The 22,491-nt window shown below is 42.7% G+C and overlaps 1 protein-coding gene across 3 annotated transcripts in view; it reads right to left on the bottom strand.

The window, feature by feature from the left end:
- Positions 1-1,244: 1,244 nt before the first annotated feature.
- ETV4 (ETS variant transcription factor 4) overlaps positions 1,245-22,491 on the bottom strand; it is a 34,113-nt gene continuing 12,866 nt past the window's right edge. For 2 of the 3 annotated variants that reach the window (XM_042477279.1, XM_042477281.1), the window contains 9 exons: positions 15,270-15,323; positions 12,607-12,733; positions 11,313-11,387; positions 9,600-9,847; positions 6,563-6,637; positions 5,988-6,056; positions 4,846-5,015; positions 3,742-3,843; positions 1,246-1,873 (listed from right to left, as the gene is read on the bottom strand). In XM_042477279.1, the coding sequence (XP_042333213.1) occupies positions 1,661-1,873; positions 3,742-3,843; positions 4,846-5,015; positions 5,988-6,056; positions 6,563-6,637; positions 9,600-9,847; positions 11,313-11,387; positions 12,607-12,733; positions 15,270-15,323 (1,133 nt within the window). In that variant the 3' untranslated portion in view covers positions 1,246-1,660. Of the gene's footprint in view, positions 1,874-3,741; positions 3,844-4,845; positions 5,016-5,987; positions 6,057-6,562; positions 6,638-9,599; positions 9,848-11,312; positions 11,388-12,606; positions 12,734-15,269; positions 15,324-22,491 lie in introns of all 3 variants that reach the window. The other variant, XM_042477280.1, reaches the window with a different exon arrangement.

Below are 22,491 nucleotides of genomic sequence, written 5' to 3' on the forward strand. Positions count from 1 at the left end.
AAGAAAGAGGAATACACACACACACACACACACACACACACACCAGAATCTGAGAAGGAAAAGAATCTCATGAGCAAGAAGCCAGAGGGAATCAATGAGGAAGTCAAAACCAGCAAACAGACCCAAGAGGCAAGGAGAAAGGCCAAGATCAACCATATGCCAAATATACAGCAATGCAGCAACTAGCACAGGAAAACCTTTTATAATTCCATCTAGGAAAATCCAATAGTCACTTGGGTGGGCAGAAACAGTTAAGAGCCTGAAAAGCTGATGCCTGCAGTTCAGCGGTTCACCACACTGGGTAATTGACCACCAATAATGGTAGCCACTGGGCAACATGGCTTCTTGCACTCAAACAGGGAGCAGCACAAACGTGGCATCACTGTCCTTCTGCAGGGGGGAAAACCTTCCTGTTCTTGAATGGTCAGCACAGGGGTAACACACATTGTCCCAAATAGGTGGACAACCTGTGACCTTCCTCTGTGCGATACAGTTGGCCCTCTGTATCCATGGGTTCTATATGCACAGACTCCTCTGACTACAGCTTGTAAATATTGCCCTCAAAAGGGATGCCTTTTTATTTTGCTATTATATATATAAAAATGGGACTTCAATATCCATGGATTTTGGTATCCAAGAGGAGTCCTGGGACCAAATTCCAGCAGATGCTGAGGGATTTTAAACTGGTGAACATAAATACTCATCTCTCTAACAGAGTAGGATTTATGCCTAATCTCAGACTACTTTAAAAGAACATGAAGCTCCTTAACAATAGGCCAGTTCCTACCAGCCCTGGCCAAATAGCCAGTGGTGAGGAATGGGAATGACAGTTCAACAATATCTGAAGGTTAACATTTGCTTAGCCCAGGTTTACAGCACTATCTCTTACAATATATTCCAATTAATACAGCCTTTGGCTTGGAAATAGGAATACAAGACCATATTTTTTAAGGACTGGGAGGGATAAAAGCTGAAACACATATGGAAAAATTCAAACTTGAAAGAAAATTCTTTTTGTAAAAACTCCCTACATTCTTTCATTATGCAAACTGTTCAGCTGAGAAGTACTGAATTTGGTCAACTGACCATTTACACATTACTGCCCTTGAATGTCAAAATATTTGTGTTGTTAATGTATATTTTTATAGACAAAATTAAACTGCAAAGCTAAATTTTAAAAGTTAAGCTGTTTTAAATGTGAAATCTGCATATTCCAACAGCTCTAATCTGTCCCTACTTAGACAGATCTTGCCTCTCCTTGGTTCCAATCTATTACAGTCAGTTAATCACCAAGACAGCATTTTCAAGAAACAAAATGTACGAAGCATTTTACAATCTTTATCTCTCTTTTTTTTGTCCTCACAACATCCCTGTGAGGTAGGCCATGACTCATTATTCCTTGAGAATGGATGCTGAAAAATAAGCAAGTTGTTCACAGTTCACCCAGAGAGGCCACGGCTAAGTTGGGATTTGAACCCACATCCAAGCATTGCTCTCTAGTTCCTGGAACACAGTGCTGCCTTTCCGTAAGGCAGTTCACTGCTTTCAAATTCAGACCTAGGAGAGCCAAGGCCACACTCTACATTGGGGATTACTGACAAACATCTCCATATATGTACAAAATGCCCATATCTGATCCGTGTCCCCTTTTTTTTGCCAGTCAATATGTGTAGCTTTTCCCATAAGGCTGGGCTCCCATGTCTTGCAAGTAGGCAACACTTTCATCTAGATGGGAGAGAGGCACAGTGTCTTCCTCACTGACATGCCACTCGAACTCGGCCTTCACGGATGGGCGCTGATTGTCGGGGAAGGCGAGGGAGAACAAGGCTTCAGGCTCACAGACAAACTTGTACACATAGCGTTCACCAGCCACCTGCAAAAGGGAGGAAACACAAGCAATTACAACAGGTAGAAATTGGGCAAAACCTACTTGGATGCCACCCAGAATTAGGATTATGTGTACTCTAGAACAGTGATTCCCAAACTTTAGTCCTCCAGGTATTTTGAACTTCGGCTCCCAGAAGCCCTAGTCAACTTGGCCAACACTCAGGAATTCTGCAAGCTGAAGTCCAAAACATCTGGAGGACCAAAGGTCCAAAACACACTGCAGAAGTAATATAGTTTGAGACCACTTTAACTGCTTTGGCTCATTGCTAGGGGATTCTGGGAACCATACACAGAACCTAGCACTGACCTAGGGTAGTTAGTGGTCTCAAACTGGATTATTTCTGCAGCATGTTTTGGACCAAGGTTTGGGACCCACTGCTCTAGATCATTGGCTTACATAAGCACAGAAATGGTACTGAAGGCAAGTTTCTAGTTCTTAAGAACTGGAAAGATAGACATTGAGGAGGGTGGAATGTACCCAATAGACAATAAGTGGATTGCCAGATGCTAAACCAGGAATGGGAATCATGGGGTGACCCTTGGGAGAGGATTCCTGCGTGGTACTTACCTCTTGTTGTATCAACCACCACCCCATGCTTTTCTTTTCCAAACATACCACAATGGCATGCTTTTTTCATCTGAAAATATTCTCTGGGCAGCACAACTTTTGGGCATAAACATTTTGCTATGGGAACCAGATCCTAAAATGGTGCCTCTCCCTGAACAGGGCCAAAACCTCAAGTGAAACAAGTTTCTGCCTTTATCAATCCTATCCCCTCCCTTCATGGCGCTATGCAAGTCATAACACCTACTATATAACATTTAACAATTACAAAGCAGAACTGGAGAGTTTTGCTTAATTCTTGACTCTTCCTCATGCCCAAATATGGCAGAGCAAATTCTCCAATATACAGAATGCTATACAAATACATAGTGCTGACTCCACTTTTCTGTGGCATAGAATATACATCTCTATCAACAGCTGATTGCTTTTTTCTTGATGTTTTGAATAATTCCAGTCTTGGAGCTTCCAAACTGGGCAGATGGCAAGGAGGTGCCAATGACAGAACCTAGGACCTTCTACATGCAAAGTATGCATTCTGTTACTGGGTTACAAAGTCCTTCTATATGAGATGGAAATAATGGGGTCTTCCCAATCTCATTCAGTCTGCAAATTCCAGCATTCTACACCACTGGCTATTCTGGATAAGGCTGCTAGGATCCACAGTCTGACAACGCCTGTAGGGTTGCATGATTCCCACCTAGAGGCTCTAGAGAAAAGTAGTTAGGGTTGCTACTTTCCAAAACTGGCTGCCAACAATTCAAGGAGGATATTGACACACTGCAATATATCCAGAGGAGAGCGATCAAGATGGTAAAAAATCTGAAAACCAAGCCCTATGAAGAACAATTTAGAGAGCTGGGTATGTTACAGAAACAGGAGAGCTGACAGGATAGCCATCTTTCAATATGTGAACGGATGAAGCAAGCTTCCCCCTCCCCCCTCTATTACTAGGACATGAACCAACTGATTGATTACAAAAGAAAAATTTCTAAATTAACATTAAGAAAAGCTTCCTGATAGTAAGAACAGATAGCCTTACAGGGTGGTATACTCTCCTCTGGAGGTCTTTAAACAGAGGCTGGATGGTCATCTTTTGGGAGTGCTTTAGTTGTGCATTCCTGCATGGCAGGACTACAGAGGCAGGGAGAGATGTTATGATCCCCATCTGTGCCCTATAGGCTGGAAAGGAGATGTCTTGGGCTGTGTGGCTGCTCCACAATGTAAACACCACCTCTCAAATTCAAATCACACTCCAGCTTTAAATCCTAGTTCTGATTGGCAAAAGCCACCTTTTGCATAATCCCTTTTTCATAGTAGTAACGTAGAGAGCGGCTCAGCTTGTCATAGTTCATGGCAGGGCGGTTCTTTTGGATACCCCAAAGTCGTGCCACCTGCAGTACCAAGGTAGAAAAGGGAAGGAGTTGGGGAGGGGAGAGAGAGAGAGAGAGAGAAAGAGAGAGAGAGAGAGAGAGAGAGAGGTTTCAGACCAGCAAAGTCCAAGGCTGTTTCTCAGCTAATTAACCTGTAGTTGGTTAAAAGTATTTCCCTTTTAACGGATACACTTGTAACATCACACAAGTTTGTTTCCTTTGAAAAACAGGAGGCAGCCATGTCAAGATCTCAGCACCTCAGCTGTAGTGAAACAGCTGGATGCTCGTCTGCTGCTCCCTCCATCTTCCACCAACCAGGAAATAGCCAGTTTCAGGGGACAGTGGCTGAAAAAAGTAGAGTTTGGGGGGACTGAATGAGAGACTATCATAGCTACCTCTTTCATTACAATATAATGGCCCTCATTTGGCCAGCATCTAAAAGGGTTGCTTTTTTTCAGGACCTGTAAGATAGGTGGTTAAGCTATCAAAGTTATAGTCTCCAAGAATGGGCAGAATTCCCTTCCCTTTACACCAGAGGTAGGCACCTAAAGACACCAGGTCCTGTCTGATTTAAACAGGTTCAGCTCTGTTAGTACTTGGGTGGGAGATTGCCAATGAATACCAAATGCTGTAGGCATCTTTCAGAGGAAGGAACTGGCAAAAGACCTCTGAGTATTCCTTGCCTAAGAAAACCCTATGAAATTCATGTGGGCACCATGGGTTGACAGGCAACTTGAAGGCACGTACACATACAAGTAAAGTACAATGCTAAAGATATAGTTGGACTGTACCTCCCACCATCTTTAGCCAGCATAACTAATGTGTTCTAGATGTTGCACTTTAGTAACATCTAGAACACTATCCTTTGCCCACCCCCTACTTTACAGCTATGTCCAGTCACACATTTATGGGGTTCTAGAGGTGGCTTTCAAAAGGACGGAGTCAAGATTATTTTCTTTATTGTGAAATAAGGAAGAGTGGCACAAATGTATTTTAAATAAAAGAAGAAATGGAAGGTCTCACCTCCTCTGGTTCAATGAGTTTGAACTCCATCCCTCGGCCTGTCCAGGCAATAAAGTGGGAATTGCTGGGGTCATCCAATAAGGCCACCAAGAACTGCCAAAGCTGCAGAGACCCCCGCCGTTGGTAAGGAGGACCTTCACGGTACCCGCTACTTTCTTGCTTGATGTCTCCTGGCAAGTACAGCAAATACAAAGAAAGAGAAACCCCCTCTTGTCTCAATTTCTCTTATGGGGCATATCTACATGGGCCAATTAAATTGATTTTCCCCTGCCTTCACTGCAATCTGTCTACACAATGCAGGACTAAATCCCTGATTTGAATGTGGACTGTCTTCATGGTGTGAGGCTAGTCCCACACTGAAATTGCCCTATCCCTCGCAAACCAGTGTGAAAAATACCTCACCATTTGCTCCTGATTTTGCAGGAAAGTCTGCAGTAGTCTATAGTGATGCCAGGCAACTGTCTACACATATGCTCTGCTGTGCTTCATGGCACCACCATTGCTGACACAAGTTGCTCCCTCTGAGATCACAATGAGGTGCCCAGCTGGGCACATTGTTTCTGCCCTGAGAGGCCAGTTGTGGCAATGATGTGCAACACAGTGCGATATGTAGGTAGGCAGCCACCTGGCATCACTGGAGTGTGGAAGAAATGAGGGAAATCCAAGGCACTCCTGGAAGCAGCCTGGAGTATTACGGCCAGTGCAGATGATCCCTTTTCCACGTCAGGGAGGTGGTGAACCTATTTTACCTTTTAGTCCAAAAAAGTATCAAAGGTGCTAAACCTATTTTTGAAGCTGGAGTACAGCAATTTGGAGATTTCCATTAAAAGTTCAGACTACAACCCATAGTGCACACAGCACTCCTACCAACTGTCATCTCCTTCCCCCTATCTCACTCCTCACCATACTCCCCAAATTTACTTGCTGTGAAACCAAAGCCGCTATTTTCTGCCCTTTGCTTCCCATTCAGTTGTGAAGGAAAGGCCATCCCCACATCCTCCAAAGACAGTTCCTTTATTATTGCTCCTGCTAACAGTATTTCCACTTTCTAGGTATAGTCATGAAAGCCAGACAGTGAAGAAAGCTGATGGGAAGGGAATCAACTCATTTGAAATGTGATGCTGGAAGAGAGTACTACAGACCTTCAAGCTTCTCAGGGACAACACAAACATCCTCATTGAATGGCCGCATCTGTTTCTCATAACTGTATCCTGCAAAAATGAAAAAATAAAATAAAAAATGAAAATAAATCAGTGATCTGCACTGCAAAACAAACATTTTAAGATCCCTGTTGGTGATCAAGTAAACTGTCCTGGCATTCAGCTTCCAAAATTATCCCTTCCCCAAGTTCTAGGTTGGCTAGGACTGGTTATGTGAAAACTGCTTCTTCTAATTTTCTGTCCTGAATAGAACTGGCCACATAACAACGTCTGACCCTTAAAAAAGTTTCTGGAGTCATACGCATGCAATCAAGATGGGGATGGCAGTGCTACCTGATGATCATCCTAAATTAGTTGCTGAACTTAGACCCCAAATAACTTCAGGACCTTGGATAGTTTGGACCAAAAGTAGAGCGGATTCACAACCCCCTTAACATGTGAGCTGCCAACCACCCCTTATTTTACTGGTATCAAAATAGCCCACACTGAAAGAGTGAAGCAGATCACCCCAAGAGATGTGTGCAAATAAAAGAAGATTCTCACATGGGCTTCCTCACCTAACGTGCCATCAGGATTGGAATGACCTGGGAATCCCTCTATGTTCATATACATTGAATGGCAGCTTGGAATATCTGCAAAGCAGAGACAAAACAGATGGCAAAACAGGATTGCCTTCTCTCTCCAAAGCCATAAAGGCTAAAAGGTGAAGGCAATACAGTTCTGGAACTTGTCACACACAGGAATCTTTCATTTCTTCTTATCAACAATTTTAGATAGATTCCCAAAAGGTACAGTCTCAGAAGGCAACTTATAGCTGATCTTGGTTGTGATGGTGGCAGTTTTGCTGTCTCTAGATTTTTAAGCCATAGCATTTCCTGTGATATCTGTTTGATACATGTTATTTGATTATTATTGATAGCCTAAGCTTGTCCAGCAGAAGATTAAGAAGTGATATGAGATCCATCGTTAAATATCTGAAGGCAGAAGACAGTGGGAGCTTGTTTTCCATTGCTCCAGAGTGTAGAACAGAAACCAACAGATTCAAAATGTAAGAAAGGAGATTCCACCAAAACATTAGGATGAATTTTCTAATGTTAAGAGCTATCTGACATAAGAATAAACCCTCTTGTAAGGTGGTAGAATCTCCTTCGTTTGGGGGCGGGGGTTTAAACAGATTGGATACCCATTTCATGGGACTACTTTACATGCATCTTCCTGCATGGCAGGGATCCATGGGATCATTTCCAGCTTTATGATTTTTGCATTTAGGCTAAACAGAGGGGTAAGGCTTTGTCATCATTTCTTCTTTTGCAAGTGTTTGGAATGGCTTTAGAATTTTGTCATCTTGGATTCTTCATGCAAGCCGCTTATGACAAAACAAAACAACACACACACACACATTCAGAAGTCATGTGGGGTCATGGGCAGCTTGAGGACTGAGCAGACCAGGCACTGTCATCCTGGTCCGTAAGCTGCCACTGGCCTATTTGTTTTAAAGCTAATTGAAATAAATAAAAATAATGGTAGCATACCGGAGGAGGGAGGTCTCCATTTCCTTCCCATTGAGAACTCCCTTAGACACACAAGTCAATGCCCAAAAAAGCAAAAGCTCTATTCACCAAAAAAGCTTCACCACCTCATCCACATTTTCACTCATAAGCTCCCAGTATGGAAGCAAATGGACAATTATTCCATATTAACAGAATATGGATGTTCAAAAAGTGACTCACTGGGACTACAACTCCCAGAATCCCCTAGCCTTAAAAAGTAACTTTCGCAAGCCCTGCTCGATTTTGGCAGATGCGTCAAGGATAGCCTGACTTTTCCTCAAAGCAGCAGAATATTTATGAGATTCGCTGTAAAGGAATGGGGGAGGCCAGGAACCAAGCTTGGCAAAAGTCACCTTCGAGGACTGCAATTCCCAGCCAACATGGCAGCTTACATCTTTCCCCTGTATCTCAATGTCTTTCCCAAAGGAGACAGGCACTTTTGAGGTTCTTTAGAGTGGATGAGGCAGGCCAGGAAAAATCTTTTAATAATCGTCGATTGGGTGAGTGCTTGGAGTGGACTGGGGTGGCTGCTTGGCAATCTAGAGGAAATCTGGTTCCAATAGCTGGTTATTTTGACACCCCTCCAACTCCAGTTTGGGAGCTCTCACTTTCTCTGCATGTCCTGATTTTGTCTCTGGGCTGCAAGCCAAGGCTTGGCTGTCTGGTTAACAGCCTGCATATGCTGATGTCAGCTGTCCCACAAGGAGAAAGCGTGAGCAATGTAATCCAAAACCCGCCCTAGCCCACCTCCTTTCAGCCCAGGGGGCTGGTTCCTGTGCCTCCATTTTGTGAATGAAATTCCTTTCTGCTTCATTCAGCAACAGGCAGGCTCAGTGCCAAAACAGCAGGGAGGGCGGAGGTTCAAGGTTATGCAATACCAGGTCCGGCCCTGGGGAGCCAAACAAAACTCCTCTTCTCTTTCTCTCTCTCTTTGCATCTCAAGGTCACTGAATGTGCAAAACTCCCACTATCATCCCCATGGCAGAATGCCTGACTCCAATTCTGAGAGGCTATGGGGCAGAAAAGAAAAAGTGCAACTCATGGAAGGGGTAGATTGGAAGGAAACTGTGCATCCGAAAAGAAATCTCTAACCAATTGCAGGCATGTCAAAGCCATGGAGAAAAGACTGAGCAAATCTTTGGTAGCGGCTGGGGCTTCTGGGCAGCGGAAGGTGTAAACCTGGATGGGGAAAATGTGTCCTACCCTATGGGCTCCATGCATCTCTTAAAGTCCCTGTAAAAGATCCCCAAAACCCTCATGCTTCCATGACATTTTTTCTGGCCACTGCAAACAGCCCAAACAAGGAAATGCACAGGGATTCAAACCCAGAGTTCAAAGATGCAAAAATCTTAGGCCTGACAAATCCATCAGTTTCCTCCCCAAAATGCTTGCTATCCCAAATGGTATTGGCAGATGTTGGTAGATTTTTTTAAATGAATTTGATACCCCCCCAAAGGTGGCATCACTAGGGTTGGCATCACCCTGTGTGATATGTCATGGTGTCACCCCCTCCACTGACCTCCCCCCATACCACACCATACAGAATCTTTAGTGATGTTTTTTGTACCAAAGTTACACAAAAATTGTAAATTCTGTACATCACTGAATGCAGTAGCAATAGTTGTGACATAAACAACCAGCAAAATCAAAAGTATACCTTTCAATTACAGTATCATATGCACAGACTAAATGTATTTACATGTACATCATTTCATGTAGAGTGAACATTTGGTAAGATGCGAAGTTTTTAAAGAAATGTTTTAAAGAACTGAAAAAAATTGTTTAAAAAACACTTAAATTTAAATTTTAAATTAAAAAAAAACATGGGGCCTTTCCTTTCTCTTCCCACTGAGCCTCGTCTCATTCACACCATCTTTTCAGCATTTTAAAGAGACACAGGCAAGTGACACAGGCCATTTATGCCCAAACGCAGATGTTTGGAGAGCAGTGGTATCATCCCCTCAGGGTGTCACCTGCTGCGGTCCCCTCTCATAATAAATATACCATCCATCACCATCATCCACATGACCCTGTCATGCCCTACCTGTTTCAAAAGCATAGTCCATCTGCTCTTGTTTGATCACCACTCCAGCTGTGTACTGGGAGCTCCCCGTAGCTCCCAGTGTGTTTGCTTGCTCATACATGGGGTCGTGGAATTCCTGCTTGAAGCCCTGAGGAGGGTAAGGCAGGCATGGGGCAGAAAACGGGCGCTGATAAGTAGATGAAGTGTTTGGTGCTGAGGCCTGGGAGGCAGAGAAGGGCTGGCCCGTTTCAGGATGCAGCTGGTATGAACTAGGAAGAGAGTATAAACAGACAGTGATGTTTCAGGGGAGAAATGCACAGAAGCCTGGTCATTCCTCCAAACAAAAAAGTGAGACGTATGGGTTAGAGCTGATATCCTTTTCCCCAGTAGGGCTTTTGGGTCAGGACAGTGTGGTATCGTGGTTAGACTACTGGACTGCCATGGACTAGGATTTGTAATTATCTGAGGCATCAAAGACAGACCAGTCTGAATATCTCACCAAACCACAATTCCGAGGATACTGTTGGATGGAATCATGACAAAATGGTGTCAAACTGCTTTAATTCTGCAGTGTGGATACACCCTGGGTTGCAGGAGATCCAGGTTCAGTTTCCCACTTAGACATGAATTGTCACTGGATAGCCCTGCAGCATTCCCTCTCAAACTTATCTGCCTCACAGGGCTAGGAAGGAGGAGACAGAAGCCATTATGAACTCACTTAAGGAAAACCATTATAGAAACATAACTAATAAATGAGACAGTCTGTCTTGCAAGTTACACTAAGGAGGGGACAATTTTGCATTGGGGAGAGAGCAGGAGGGGAAAAAGGAAAGGCACGCCCAACAAACACAACGGCCAGAATCCTGTTGGCAACATACCCAGGCATAAGTCACACTGTGCATGCAGTGATTTTAAAAAAAAGCCAATATAAAACAAATATATCCAGCTAGTGGTGGTGAGAGTGGAGTGACCCATGCAAAACCTCTGAAGATGCACAATAGTGAGTAGTGAGTAGTGTTTCAGTATGCACTCCACACTTCATACAGCTTAATGCTTTCACTGTTTCTCATACATTGCTGTACAGTGGTATTCCATATACACATTGTATAGTGCCAGCATAGCATGTCTCTGCTGGTGGATATTTAACTATGCTGAAAAGATGTGAAATCTTGGCCAGTATGTGTTGGACTATGCCAAGAAGGTGAGATATTGGGCAATATAGGTTGGACTACAGCTCCCACCACCCCAGTGAGACTCTGGAGTGCCCTAGCCTACTATAAAATATGAGGTTATGGGTTTCTTACCTCTTAATTCCATCATAAAGCATACTAGAGACTAGTGAAGGGCCCTTCTAAGTCCAAAAATTGGGGAAGGTGTGTTGGGATGCTGTACAGGCTGAAATGAAGTGAATCTCTCTTATTTGCTACACCCGCTGATCATTATTGACTCCAGAGCTGATCGCAACAAGTGCACAACATTTGTAGTACCTTCCTCTGCAGAGTTTCACCAGAGCCTTGGCTTGAGCATATGTTACAGAAGAAGCATTCAAGTCTCCAGAGGAGTCCTACCTACATTATAGGCAATGCCTGAGGGGCAAATTGCACAAGGGAAGACAAATCCCATTTTTAAATTAACATATTAACCTGCCTCAGGCTTCCAAAATTACAGTGGGGGAAGAGTGGGCAGAGCAACAGACACATTTCAAAACTGGACTTCTGCCATGCAGAGGCTCACCTGTGTTCCATAAGGTATGCCCGACTGGATGCAGCCTGGGATGGGACGGAGGGATTTACAAAGTTGGAATCTTGCCTAAAAAAATGTGTAAGCATCAGTTGTAGTAGCGTATACAGCTTCCTTACTCTCATCTACATTTTAAACCAGTAAAATCTTGATGCATAGTGATAGAAGACGTCTGCAGTGGCTATTTACCTGCTGTTAGTAGCATCCCCATCATCAGATATATATTAATAATGAACCCATATTTTTAGCATGGGCCCTTAGGAACCAAAACGGTATCTCCCATACAATAGGATGATAATGATGATGAGGAGGAGGAGGACGACAACAATGACAGCAGCTTGGTTGTAGATCCCTTATGTGATCTGTAAAACACTGACTCTTTAGTCAGTGCTTTACAGATTTCATAAAGGATATGGACAATCCCCTGTCTTACACCAAACTGCAAATCCTGTTGCCTCACCAAACTACAAATTCAAGCAGTCTGTAGCATGAAGCCATGGCAGTTAAAGTGTTGTCAAACTGCATTATCTCTACAGTATAGATACACCATAAGACTTAGCCAAGGAAATGGGTGGTGAGGAGATAGAGTTGGAAGAGACAAGCTGAAGAATGTCAAAGATAAGCATGTATAAGGAAGCAAGGACAAAAAGAAAGTGTGGATGAGCAGTGGGTTAATTCTGAATTATTTTTTTAAAATGTTGAATGGATGGAAAGCTATGTATTATAGTGGTGAGGACCAGACTTCAAATCCCCATTCAGCTATGATGCTCAGTCAGTGACTCTAGGTTAGATTATATTTCTCATCTGAGCCTACCTCACAAGGGTGTTGTGTGTGAAGATAAAGAGGAGGAGAAAGATGCATGCCAACTTAAACTCATCAAAGGAAAAGCAGAATATATATTCAACAAATAAATAAATCAAATCAGTATAGGAATATGAGGGCATTGTACATTCTAAGCATTGTAAAAAAAGGAAGGATTTTGTAAGACATTTGGCCAGAAATGGGAACACTGAAGAGTGACAAGACTGGAGAAAAGAAAGGTGCAGCCAACAAGCAAGGCAAAGGAATGGCAAGACCACAAAGGAGTCTAAGTGAGTGGACAGACAGGAAGGGCCAGATTTTTTTGCCGTTGCTATGCAGGGGGAAACTAAATGGCTGGGTGAAAGATTCTTCCATGTATTCATCAGAGTTGGAAGAATCCAAGATAAAGGCAAGACTGGCTAAAAAGGGAGCCTGGTGAAGTGGTTGGACACAAAGAAGATGATGGGAGATAATATGAAAAGGTACCTGGCATAAAGGCATTGCTCTCCATGGCGGTACTGAAAAGGTTGCCTGTGTCTGCAGGATGCAGAGGCTTCCGAACACGGGCTCTTGGGTTCCTTTTTTATCTTCGCTGGGGGGCTATGGAGGGCTACTGGGAAAGGGGGAACAAAAATGAAGTTATCAAGACAGATCAGTTTCATGTACGTACATAAGTTTGTATGAGCTAAGTTCGGGGCCAGGCCTACGATTAGGGAAAGGGAGGCATTGATTTTGGGCAGCAGATGCTGGAAGGTGGAAGTAAGGAATTGGAGGAGAATGATCTGGACTTAAGGAGAACCAGGAGGACCAGACCAAAGGCATCTCAATATTCCTACATTGACTAACCAGGCATCTCTGAGCAACATCCAGAGGCCTCCTTCAGTCCTAACTAACTTACATTAGTTATGGGTCTACTGCATTGAGAAGTTGCTGCTTTCAGCTGCTATTGGATTAACAGATCCCAGCAACATCCAGAAGCCTGCATCAGTCCTACCTCTGGGCTACTGGAGGCTCAACATAAGTAAAGCCCTGGGCTTTATCCACAATACACAGGTGTGGGACTATGACCCCAATTTTAACTGCCGTAGCAAAATACAACATCATTGTGGAATTTGTAGTTTGATTAGGTACTCAGATTCCTGCTAGAGATTTCTCATCCATTTCTCTGAACTACAGAACCAGGGCTCTCTGGCAGACATCTCTGAAAGTCCATAACCAGAACATGAGGACAACAGTGTTCTCCTCAAGCCCCATCCCACCAACCCTCAGCAACTGATTCTGACAGGCTTACAGAAGCAATAAACCTTTAAGGATCCATAGTTGAAGATCACAAGAGGGAAAGAGAGTTATGTCCTGTTTGTAGCTTCACAGAGGCAATCTGTTGGCACTGCATGAACAGAATGCTGGACTGACAGGCCTTTGGTCTCGCGAGCAGGGTAGATCCACACTGCATAACTGTGGCACTTTGATGCCATTCACCTCTGCAGTTCTGTCCTGTGAAATCTTGGGATTTGCAGGTTGGCAAGACTAGAATTTTCTGCCAGAAAACCATGCTTTTGCAGGTCAAGGGAATGGATGAGACTCTCTGGTAGAGAATTCTTAGTACTAACAAACTACAAATTCCATAGTTATGTTGCATTTTGTTATGGCCCTTAAAAGTGGGATCAAACTTCTATACTTGTGCATGTGGATAAAGCCCAGGGCTCTTCTTATGTTGAGACTTACAGTAGCAGAGGTGGGACTGATGAGCTTCTGGATGTTGCTGGATCTGTAATCCAATGCAGCTAGAAACAGCACTCTCAATCCTGCAGTAGACCCATAACTAATGTAAGTTACAATGAATTTAATAGATCTGCTGTAAGTGTGACTACCTCCAACTCCATCCCTCCAAATGTACCTGCAAGCACAAGAAAGCTTTCCAGCAAAATGAGAGCACACAATCATGGGAAAGTGGCTCCACTGCTAGCAAACGTTGTTTTTGAATGGAAGAGTTGTTAACAACCTAAAATGAGCAAATTCCAATTGATGGGGTGAGAGATAATCATAGCATTGCTTCCCAAATCTCTATGGTACAAGTAGGAATCAGGCAGCCAAGGATGTAGCTTGTGGGGGGGGGGGGGAGACACAAAATGATGGTATTGTCCCTCCAAATGAGAATTCTGACCTCCAATAAAAAATTGCCATAAGTTGTGATACTCCATGTTTTTGTCATCTGTGAGCTAGGAACAGAACTGAACCCCCATAGATGGGAAGGGTCCACTTATGCTAATTACTATATTCCAATGTGACAGCAACTATGGTAGAGTGGTCTGGGAGATCAGGACTCAAATCCCTTAGTAAGACACACTCTCTTAGCCTAAGAGGGAAGCAATAGTAAACCCCATTGCGATGAATCTTGTCAAGAAACACCCATGACAGATTCTCATAAATCAGAGTCAACTTGAAGGCACATGTTCCAAAGCAAAATTAGAAATTCCTTTTATCCTTAGGCATGATTACAATACATCTCCCTCTGAGTGGAGAAGACTATAACAAGCTGATCTACCTACCTGCTAAGTCTGCTACCCAGGTGGTACACTGTAGACAAGCAACTTCAAAATCACTAACCTCCTTCCTTTTTAAAAAAAACCTTGAAATCAGACTTTATTGGTCATGGCCTTTCACAGACATTATTGTCTTCAAAAAGAAGAACTGTCCTCAGGTTGCCCTTCAAACTGGGGGCCTTCTATTCTTGAAAAGGGCACATGGCCACCGTCTTTTATGATCCCAATTATGCTTCCAAAAGAAAGAAAAAATATTAACAAAAATGGGGAGGAGGTGTTTCCAAAAGAAAGAATCAGTACCTGTAACAGCAGCAGTTATAATTAATACCAAATTAGAAATATTAACAAGCAAAATAAAGGAAAAATTGTTATTTGAAGAGTATTAAAGTTTAGCATAGGATCAGGCTTTCAAAATATTTCTGTGGTAAGATCTAATACCCTTCATATATAAAATAGATTAAGCCTGCTGATTTCAGCAGAAAGGGATCAAGCTGCTAGAGTTTCAGACATTTGCATCATATTCCAGTAGTTTGTATTTTTCCAGTTTTCTACACCACAGCGATACCTTCCCCTCCTCTGCGCCTCCCCAGTTACAGCAGTACTTACAGTTTTCTGAATGGAAGTCAGGCACAAATTGTTCATCACTGTCCGGAACCTGAGCTGCAAAGTGCAAAAAAGAAGGGCAAGTAACATTTGGCATCCTATTCAATTCTTTATTAAAACCAGGCACTAAAAGAAAGAAAAAGAATGAAAAGAAAAAGGGGGGGAAACTGGCTATATACAGTATGAGACAGGAGCCGATCACTGCCAGGAGACTGAAGCTGTTTTTTCCCTTTGGGATTACAATTACTTCTGCATAATCTTTTCCCTGGTAGATTTGCCCATTTGCAAAGCTGTCTCTTCTCTTTTCTTTGAAACATCAAAAAACCTAGAGATTTTTTCTTCCTTCTCCATGTAGTACCAATTGCTTCAAGCTTCAAATCAAGCTGGAATTAGAAGCTAGGGCATACCTAGTGCAAACCTGGGCTTTAAAGGTAGATTGGCTATGTCACTAGTCCTCACTGTTTAAGGCAAACGATCCAGACCATAACTAAGCACAAACATGCAGAAAGGCAAGCAACCCATGCCAGGTTGCCTGCAGCCCTGAACAGCTTGAGAAAATGAGTCAACCCACAACTTTCTTTGTCATTTTACAACGTGTATTATAGGATTTTCCATTATCACTGTTGTTCTCTTCTGAATGATTTTCAGGGTGACAGAATGCCTCCTATCTTACACAAACCCATGGACAGTGCCTTTATTTCCTTAGGAATCCATCTACAGTACATTCGCTGTTTTTGGGTGGTACTGAAAATTATCTGATCAGAGACCATATTTGGCTCCTCCCTATATATTAACCATAGCTTTTCTTTGGCTTAAGATTGTGGCTGAGATTGAAAAGAAGGAAGATCCAGACAGAAGAATCAGTACAGGAGAAGAATAATTTAAAATACTAGGACTAGGTAGGAATCATGTAACCCTCAGGTTGTGGCATTCCAACTTTCAGTAGTCTTAGCCAGCACTGCCATTGACAAAGAATGCTGGGACTGATTGTTCAGCAACTTCTGGAGGGCTGCATGATGCCTGTTCCTGGACCTGGAGGACCTGAGATGCCTGGCAACACTATTCCAGGCATGTCAGGTCCCATGCAGACAGGCCAAAATAAAGCTGCTTTGGATCACTTTGGAGGTATGCTGTTTAAAGGATGCATGAGGCCTAAGAGTCCGGAAGCTGTGCCAAAGCCATCCTAAGGACTGGAGCGCAGCATTGGCACAGCTTCTGACCTCTTAAAATCGCAGCATTGGCACAGCTTCTGACCTCTTAAAATGCATGTATCATTTAAACAGCATACCTCCAAAGTGACCCAAAGCAACTTTATTTCGGCCTGTCTGTATGGGGCCTAACTCAGAAGTAAGACTCAGTGAGTCTTACTCTTGGTTAATTGAATATCAGAAGAGGAACACAACTAAGGGCTAGCAAAGACATCACAAAAGGACACATTTATCAAAGATCAAAGATATCACATAAGCTAGATCCAGAGGCTGGAGGTTCCCCTCCCTTGTGCTCTTGTTGTTGTTATCCACCCTCAAGTCAATCTCAAGCCATGGTGACCCTGTAGATGAGACATCTCCAAGATTTCTTGTCCTCCACTGCTCTACTTAGTTCCTGCAAATTCATACCTGTGACCTCTTTTATAGAGTCCATCCATGTGCTAAAGGAGGTGAATTTCTCACCCAACTGATGTTAAAACTAAGCTGCCTTCTTGAAATGGGATCTCCTCTCTGATCTCTTATTTGCTTCTGTTGAGCTTTCCCCAATTTATGTTTTTGGGAAGTTAACAACAGAACCCTATAAATGTCTCATTCAAAACTGAGTCCTCGTTGACTTCAGTGAGTCTTATTCTCAGGCAGGTGGATAAACAAATGCCACAGAGTTTGGAAAAAGTTAATTTTAGACTATGGCCTGTTACAGACTGCCAAAATGAAGCTGCTTCAGGTCTCTTTGGAGGTATGCTGCATCCTAAGAATCCGGAAGCTGCACCAAAGCTGCACTCCAGTGCTTAGCAATGGAGTGTGGCTTTGGTGCGACCTCCGGACTCTTAGGACCCATGCATCATTTAAATAGCATACCTCCAAAGAGACCCAAAGCAGCTTTATTTTGGCAGTCTGTAACAGGCCTATAATTCCCAGGACCCCCAGGTAGCATGGCCACGCTGGGGATGACTCTAGAGGTTGTAGTATAAAAATAACCTGAGTTCTGAATCACAAGCTTTTGATTGTACCTACTCCAACAAAATGTTAGCAATCACTTGCATCTGAAATCTTAGATTGTTTGAAAAGAAATCATTCACATCTGAAATCCTAATTTAAAAACTTTCCTTCTGTCTCCTCCTCTCCCCTGCAGCTCCAGCCCTGGACCATTCATGCTTTTAAAAATATGTTTTTGTTTCCTGCATGTGTAGTATAAATAGAACTTGCAAGTCCTCCAAGAAATTAGTGCTTTATAATGCTTTCCATGTGGTGTTGAATTAAATGGGTATACTGCCCTACTTTGACCAGCCTTTGGATAATTCAGTGTGTGTGTGTGTGGACACTGTATTTTAAAGGGGACCAATTGACCAACCAGGTCTGTTTCCAGCAATTTAAAATGATAACAGACTGGAAGGCCAAGTTTGATGTTTGAGAACCCAGATTTCCTGATATCTATTCATTTGGTTAAAAGCAGTCATGAGGATGGGATGTGGGTGATTAAAATCAGGTATTCTTTTGGGAAGGCAAATTTTTTTAAAAAAATCTTTCTCTGTAATCATTCCTACCATTTTAACCCATTCAATTCAAACCAAGAAGGGCAGGAAAAGATGTTTATTTGGACTACAACTTCCTTGGTCATAGATTATGGTGTCACCCAGGGGGGAGGCAGCTGACATGGGGGGGGGGGGGGTTCAAAAGCTAAAAGGACATGCTTGGCCCTCTCTTTTACCACGACAGTGGAGGGCTCCTCATGAGGAGGCCTCTACTGTCGCATCAAAGCTGAGGAGAGCATAGCAGGAGGAGGGTCCAACCAAGTGTCAGCCATCTTCTAGGATGTCACCTACTGTAGATTGCGGCCCCCTAATGAAGCCACTGCCTGGAATTAAGTTTGACCGTCAGACTAAAAGAGGTTCCACAACTTTCGGGCAAACTTCTGATGCCTCCAATGCCACGGGAAAGCTGACAAGGGCATAACAGGAGGAGGGTCTGACCAGGTGTCACTCCTCTTCTGGAGTGTCACCCAGTGCAGACTGCATCCCATGCACACACCCCTGATGACGCCACTGTCTGGAATTAAGTTTAGCCTTCCCACCGAAAGAGGTCCCTCAACTTTGAGGCAGACCTTCTGTTTAGGATTGCTAGGTCAGAATCACTGCAGGCCCCAATTTTTCTAGGAGCTGAAGGCAGCCCACAAAACTGGATAAATTGCATCCCTGACTCTAACCTGGAAATGACCCACAAACATTGGCAACTCTACTTATGTGGCGTACACATGTCCGTACAAAAATCCTGCAATTTGGGCTATATGGAGACAAAGAACCTTTCCCAAGGTGACCGCTGTGGCTTTTTTTCTAGACAGCGTCTTGCCATTTATGATGTCCTGCATATTTGCATGAGTAAATGGTGCAATCCATACAAAGATCTTGTGATCTGTTTTAGACTGACTCGTGCTCAATTCATTTCATCACCAAAAAGCCTGACCTTCCTGGAACTGGTCTGAGCAGAAGGTTCACACTGCCCAGCCTTCACCTTCTCACATCTTCCTCCATTACCAGACCTTGGGTGATTTCCTTATTTGTTTTTTTAAAAAGTGCTGAATTTGGGCAGCTGCACCTGTTTGCCACATTTCCCCACCATGCCCCCCATTCACTGAAGGCCTGTGAAAGGAAACTGATGACTTCATAATCACCATTTAATGGAAGCATGAAGTCATGCAAATTCAGCATTATTTAAATAAAAATAGCTAAAACAGATGCTGCAATTTCAGGGGGTGGGGGCAGGGAAGCTGCAAGGGCATAGAAAGCAGAGAAAGCTTAATACTAGGAAAGCTGGGGGGGGGGGGGCTTCCTGAAAAAAGAGTTCCTTTTTGGACTACAATTCCCAGGATTCCTTAGCTGGCATCGGCACTGGGATTGAAAGACGTGAAATGAAACCCAAGCAAATGACTGTTTGTAATATATTTTGATGTGTCAGTGGGCTTCTTTTTTTAAGCCCCCCCCCCATGGTGAAAGTATTTTTTTAAAATAGCCAAGTTAGTGTTTTCCCATGTGTCCCAATCCAGATACATTTATTCTAGTGTTTCTAAAAAGAGAGAGATCTTCAACTGCATTCTGTGACCTGAATTTTGTTAGTCCCAAAGAGAGGGCACCAATTGGGGTTTATCTACTTACACATTCAACAAATTATGTGTGGATCTACTCTAGCCAGACTAACAAAATCCAGAGAGATATGGGAGGGGGAATGAGGGTACAGTCGGCCCTTCTTATACACAGATTTTTTATACACGGATTTAAGCATACACGGTTTGAAAATGTTCCAAAAAAGTATAAATTTACCTTGATTTTCCATTTTTTATAAGGGACACCATTTTGCTATGCCATTACACTTAATGGGACTTGAGCATACACGGATTTTGTTATACACGGGGGATCTTGGAACCAAACCCCAGCGTATAACAAGGATCCACTGTATTTCCCCTTCAGATGATATGAAATTATTCTGCAAAATATAATATACAATATAATATAATAATATAACATATAAATTCCAAAAAGCAAACCTTAATTTTGCTCTTTTATATACGGGACATCATTTTACTACTCTATTGTACCTAACGGGACCTGAGCATCCACAGATTTTGATATCCACAAGGGTCCTAGAACAAACTCCAGCTGATACCACAGATGCACTGCATTCCTCTAGTGTAGAGGCCTTTCATTTCTATCAGAGATCTTTTTAGTAAACCAAATGAGTGTTGTCTTCTCAAGTTCAAACCACCACAAAATACCTTCCATCGGCACAGGAATAGTTCACTGCAATACACAAATCTACTTTTCCCCCTTTCAGCTCTGGGGATTGCAGCTCAACTAAGAGGTAATAGGGAAGCCTAAGAGGAGGGAGGGTGACTGCTAATGGAGAAGCCCTAGGGGCTTTGATCCAGGCTCCACTACACCATCAGAGAATTATGTTTACACTGCAGAGACCCAAGCCCAAACTCCAGTCTGATCCTTATTTGCTGAATGGGGACAGGTCATCCTCTTGGAGACTAACCTATCTCACAGGTGATTTACAAGGATAAAATGGGGAGGATAGCTTCTATACTCCTTTCCTGAGCATCATGAAAAAAAAGGAAGAACCAGAATGGGAGAAAACGATTAAACCTGTTTGAGGAAAAGTGAAATAAAAATTAATTTAAAACTTGGGGAGCAGGATAGAAATCTGATACCTCTTTTATATTGCTTCTTTATGTTACAAATATAATCCAAGCAGAAACAATGTTCAAACAAAGAAAGCTCTCCTTTGCAAGTCTGCTCAGATATAATCCCCGGTTGAGCTCATGGGATTTTTCCCCAGGTCAGAGCATGCATACAGGATTGCAGCCAACATTTTTGCTCTGACCAACATGTGCTCAGGTACATGCAGTTCATAAAATGTGGAGCCTCTAAAACCCTGAGCATTGTACCTCCAACATCTCAAGCAAAAGGTTGTTATTATTACCAATCGTTCTGACAATGGCCAAATGTCATGGTGTAATAATCCATAAGAAAGATATTGGTTTCAGAAGCCATAGAACTATAGTAGACAACTGAAATATCATAAAATAAAGTGTGGGCTTCTGGATTCTCCAGAACTCTTCATCAGGCAAACTGGCCAACACAACTGGCTAAGGAAGAAAAGCAGGCAGGAAAGGCTGACTTATGTGGAAGTTTGGGCGTGCATCTACACTGCAGAAATAATGCAGTTTAGCATCACTTTTAATGATAATGATGCTGTAGCTCTATCCTATGGAATCCTGGGATTTATAGTCTTACAAGACTGGTGCCTCACAAAACTACAAATCCAAGGAATCAGCAAGATGGAGCATGACAGTTAAAGTGATGACAAACTGCATTATGTCTACAGTGTAGATGTACCCTCCTGTTTGCTTGAGCCATAAAAGGAAATGAAAAATAGTAGATCAGCTTCCCCACCCAGCTGCCCTCCAGATGTTTGGGATTACAACTTCCATCCACTCCACTCAATGGTCAATAGTTGTGGGTGATGGGAGTTGTAGTCCGGTTTATCAAGATGAAGTAGGCATCCAAATATACTGTATTTCCTGTGATGGTTTCAGGATGCATCTAAGCTTGTCCCTTAGGACTGTTGGGAGCCTACCTCCCCTTTTTTGTTTGAAACTACAAAAACCAGCCCTTAACCAGTTATGCCTCCAACCACAAACATGATGGAAGAACACCTTGAATCTCAAGAATAAATCTAACTCTTTTTTTAAAAAAAAATCTTTAACTCTTCTAAAAAAATATCAGTGAGGATTCAAAGATAATAGCCATGTTAGTCTGTAGAATCAGTACATAGGGAGATCTTGTTGTAGCACCTTTGAGACTAACTGAAAGAAAGAAATGCATCTACTTCCTCAGATGCATTATATTAGAGAGGAAAAGCTTAAAAATACATTATGTTTCCTGGTTCCAAAAGGGTACCAGAATTGTGGCTATGAGAGAATGGGGAGGAATTAAAGCATTACTTCCCCATAAATATACTGTTCTCCAAATGAAACTTTACTTCCGTCTCCAAATGTTTAGCTTTGCAGAGGGAGAGTCATTGGAAATCATTCATGCCTAGAACTCTTATTTGTTGTGCTTGCAAAGCTCCCTCAGTAACTTTGCCCTTTAACTTTGGACACCTAGACTGTATTTCTCAATGCTCATCTTAGGTTTTAAGTTACTGCAATGCTAGAAATTTGGGAAGGAAAATTTCCTTGATGGTACAGAATTCTTATTTGGGGGGAGGCAATGTCCTACATCCCTGCTAAAAGGCCTCCCGGAGAGTCTTTTTTTCACCATGGGATCTGTGGGTTTGGAAAGAGTCCTGAACAGAAATAAGTAATGGAGACAATCCACCCTCAGTGTCTATCTCAGTTTCTCAGCCACAATCTTGAAAGAAAAGACTGCGAGCTCTCAGTATACTATTTATGCTACCATTTCTAAGAGAAACTTGCATGGACTTGCAGCTTTGGCATTTTTCACGGATGTTTTTTCTAT

This window comes from Sceloporus undulatus, chromosome 6 (genome assembly GCF_019175285.1).
Source record: "Sceloporus undulatus isolate JIND9_A2432 ecotype Alabama chromosome 6, SceUnd_v1.1, whole genome shotgun sequence".
Classification (NCBI taxonomy): Eukaryota; Metazoa; Chordata; class Lepidosauria; order Squamata; family Phrynosomatidae; genus Sceloporus; species Sceloporus undulatus.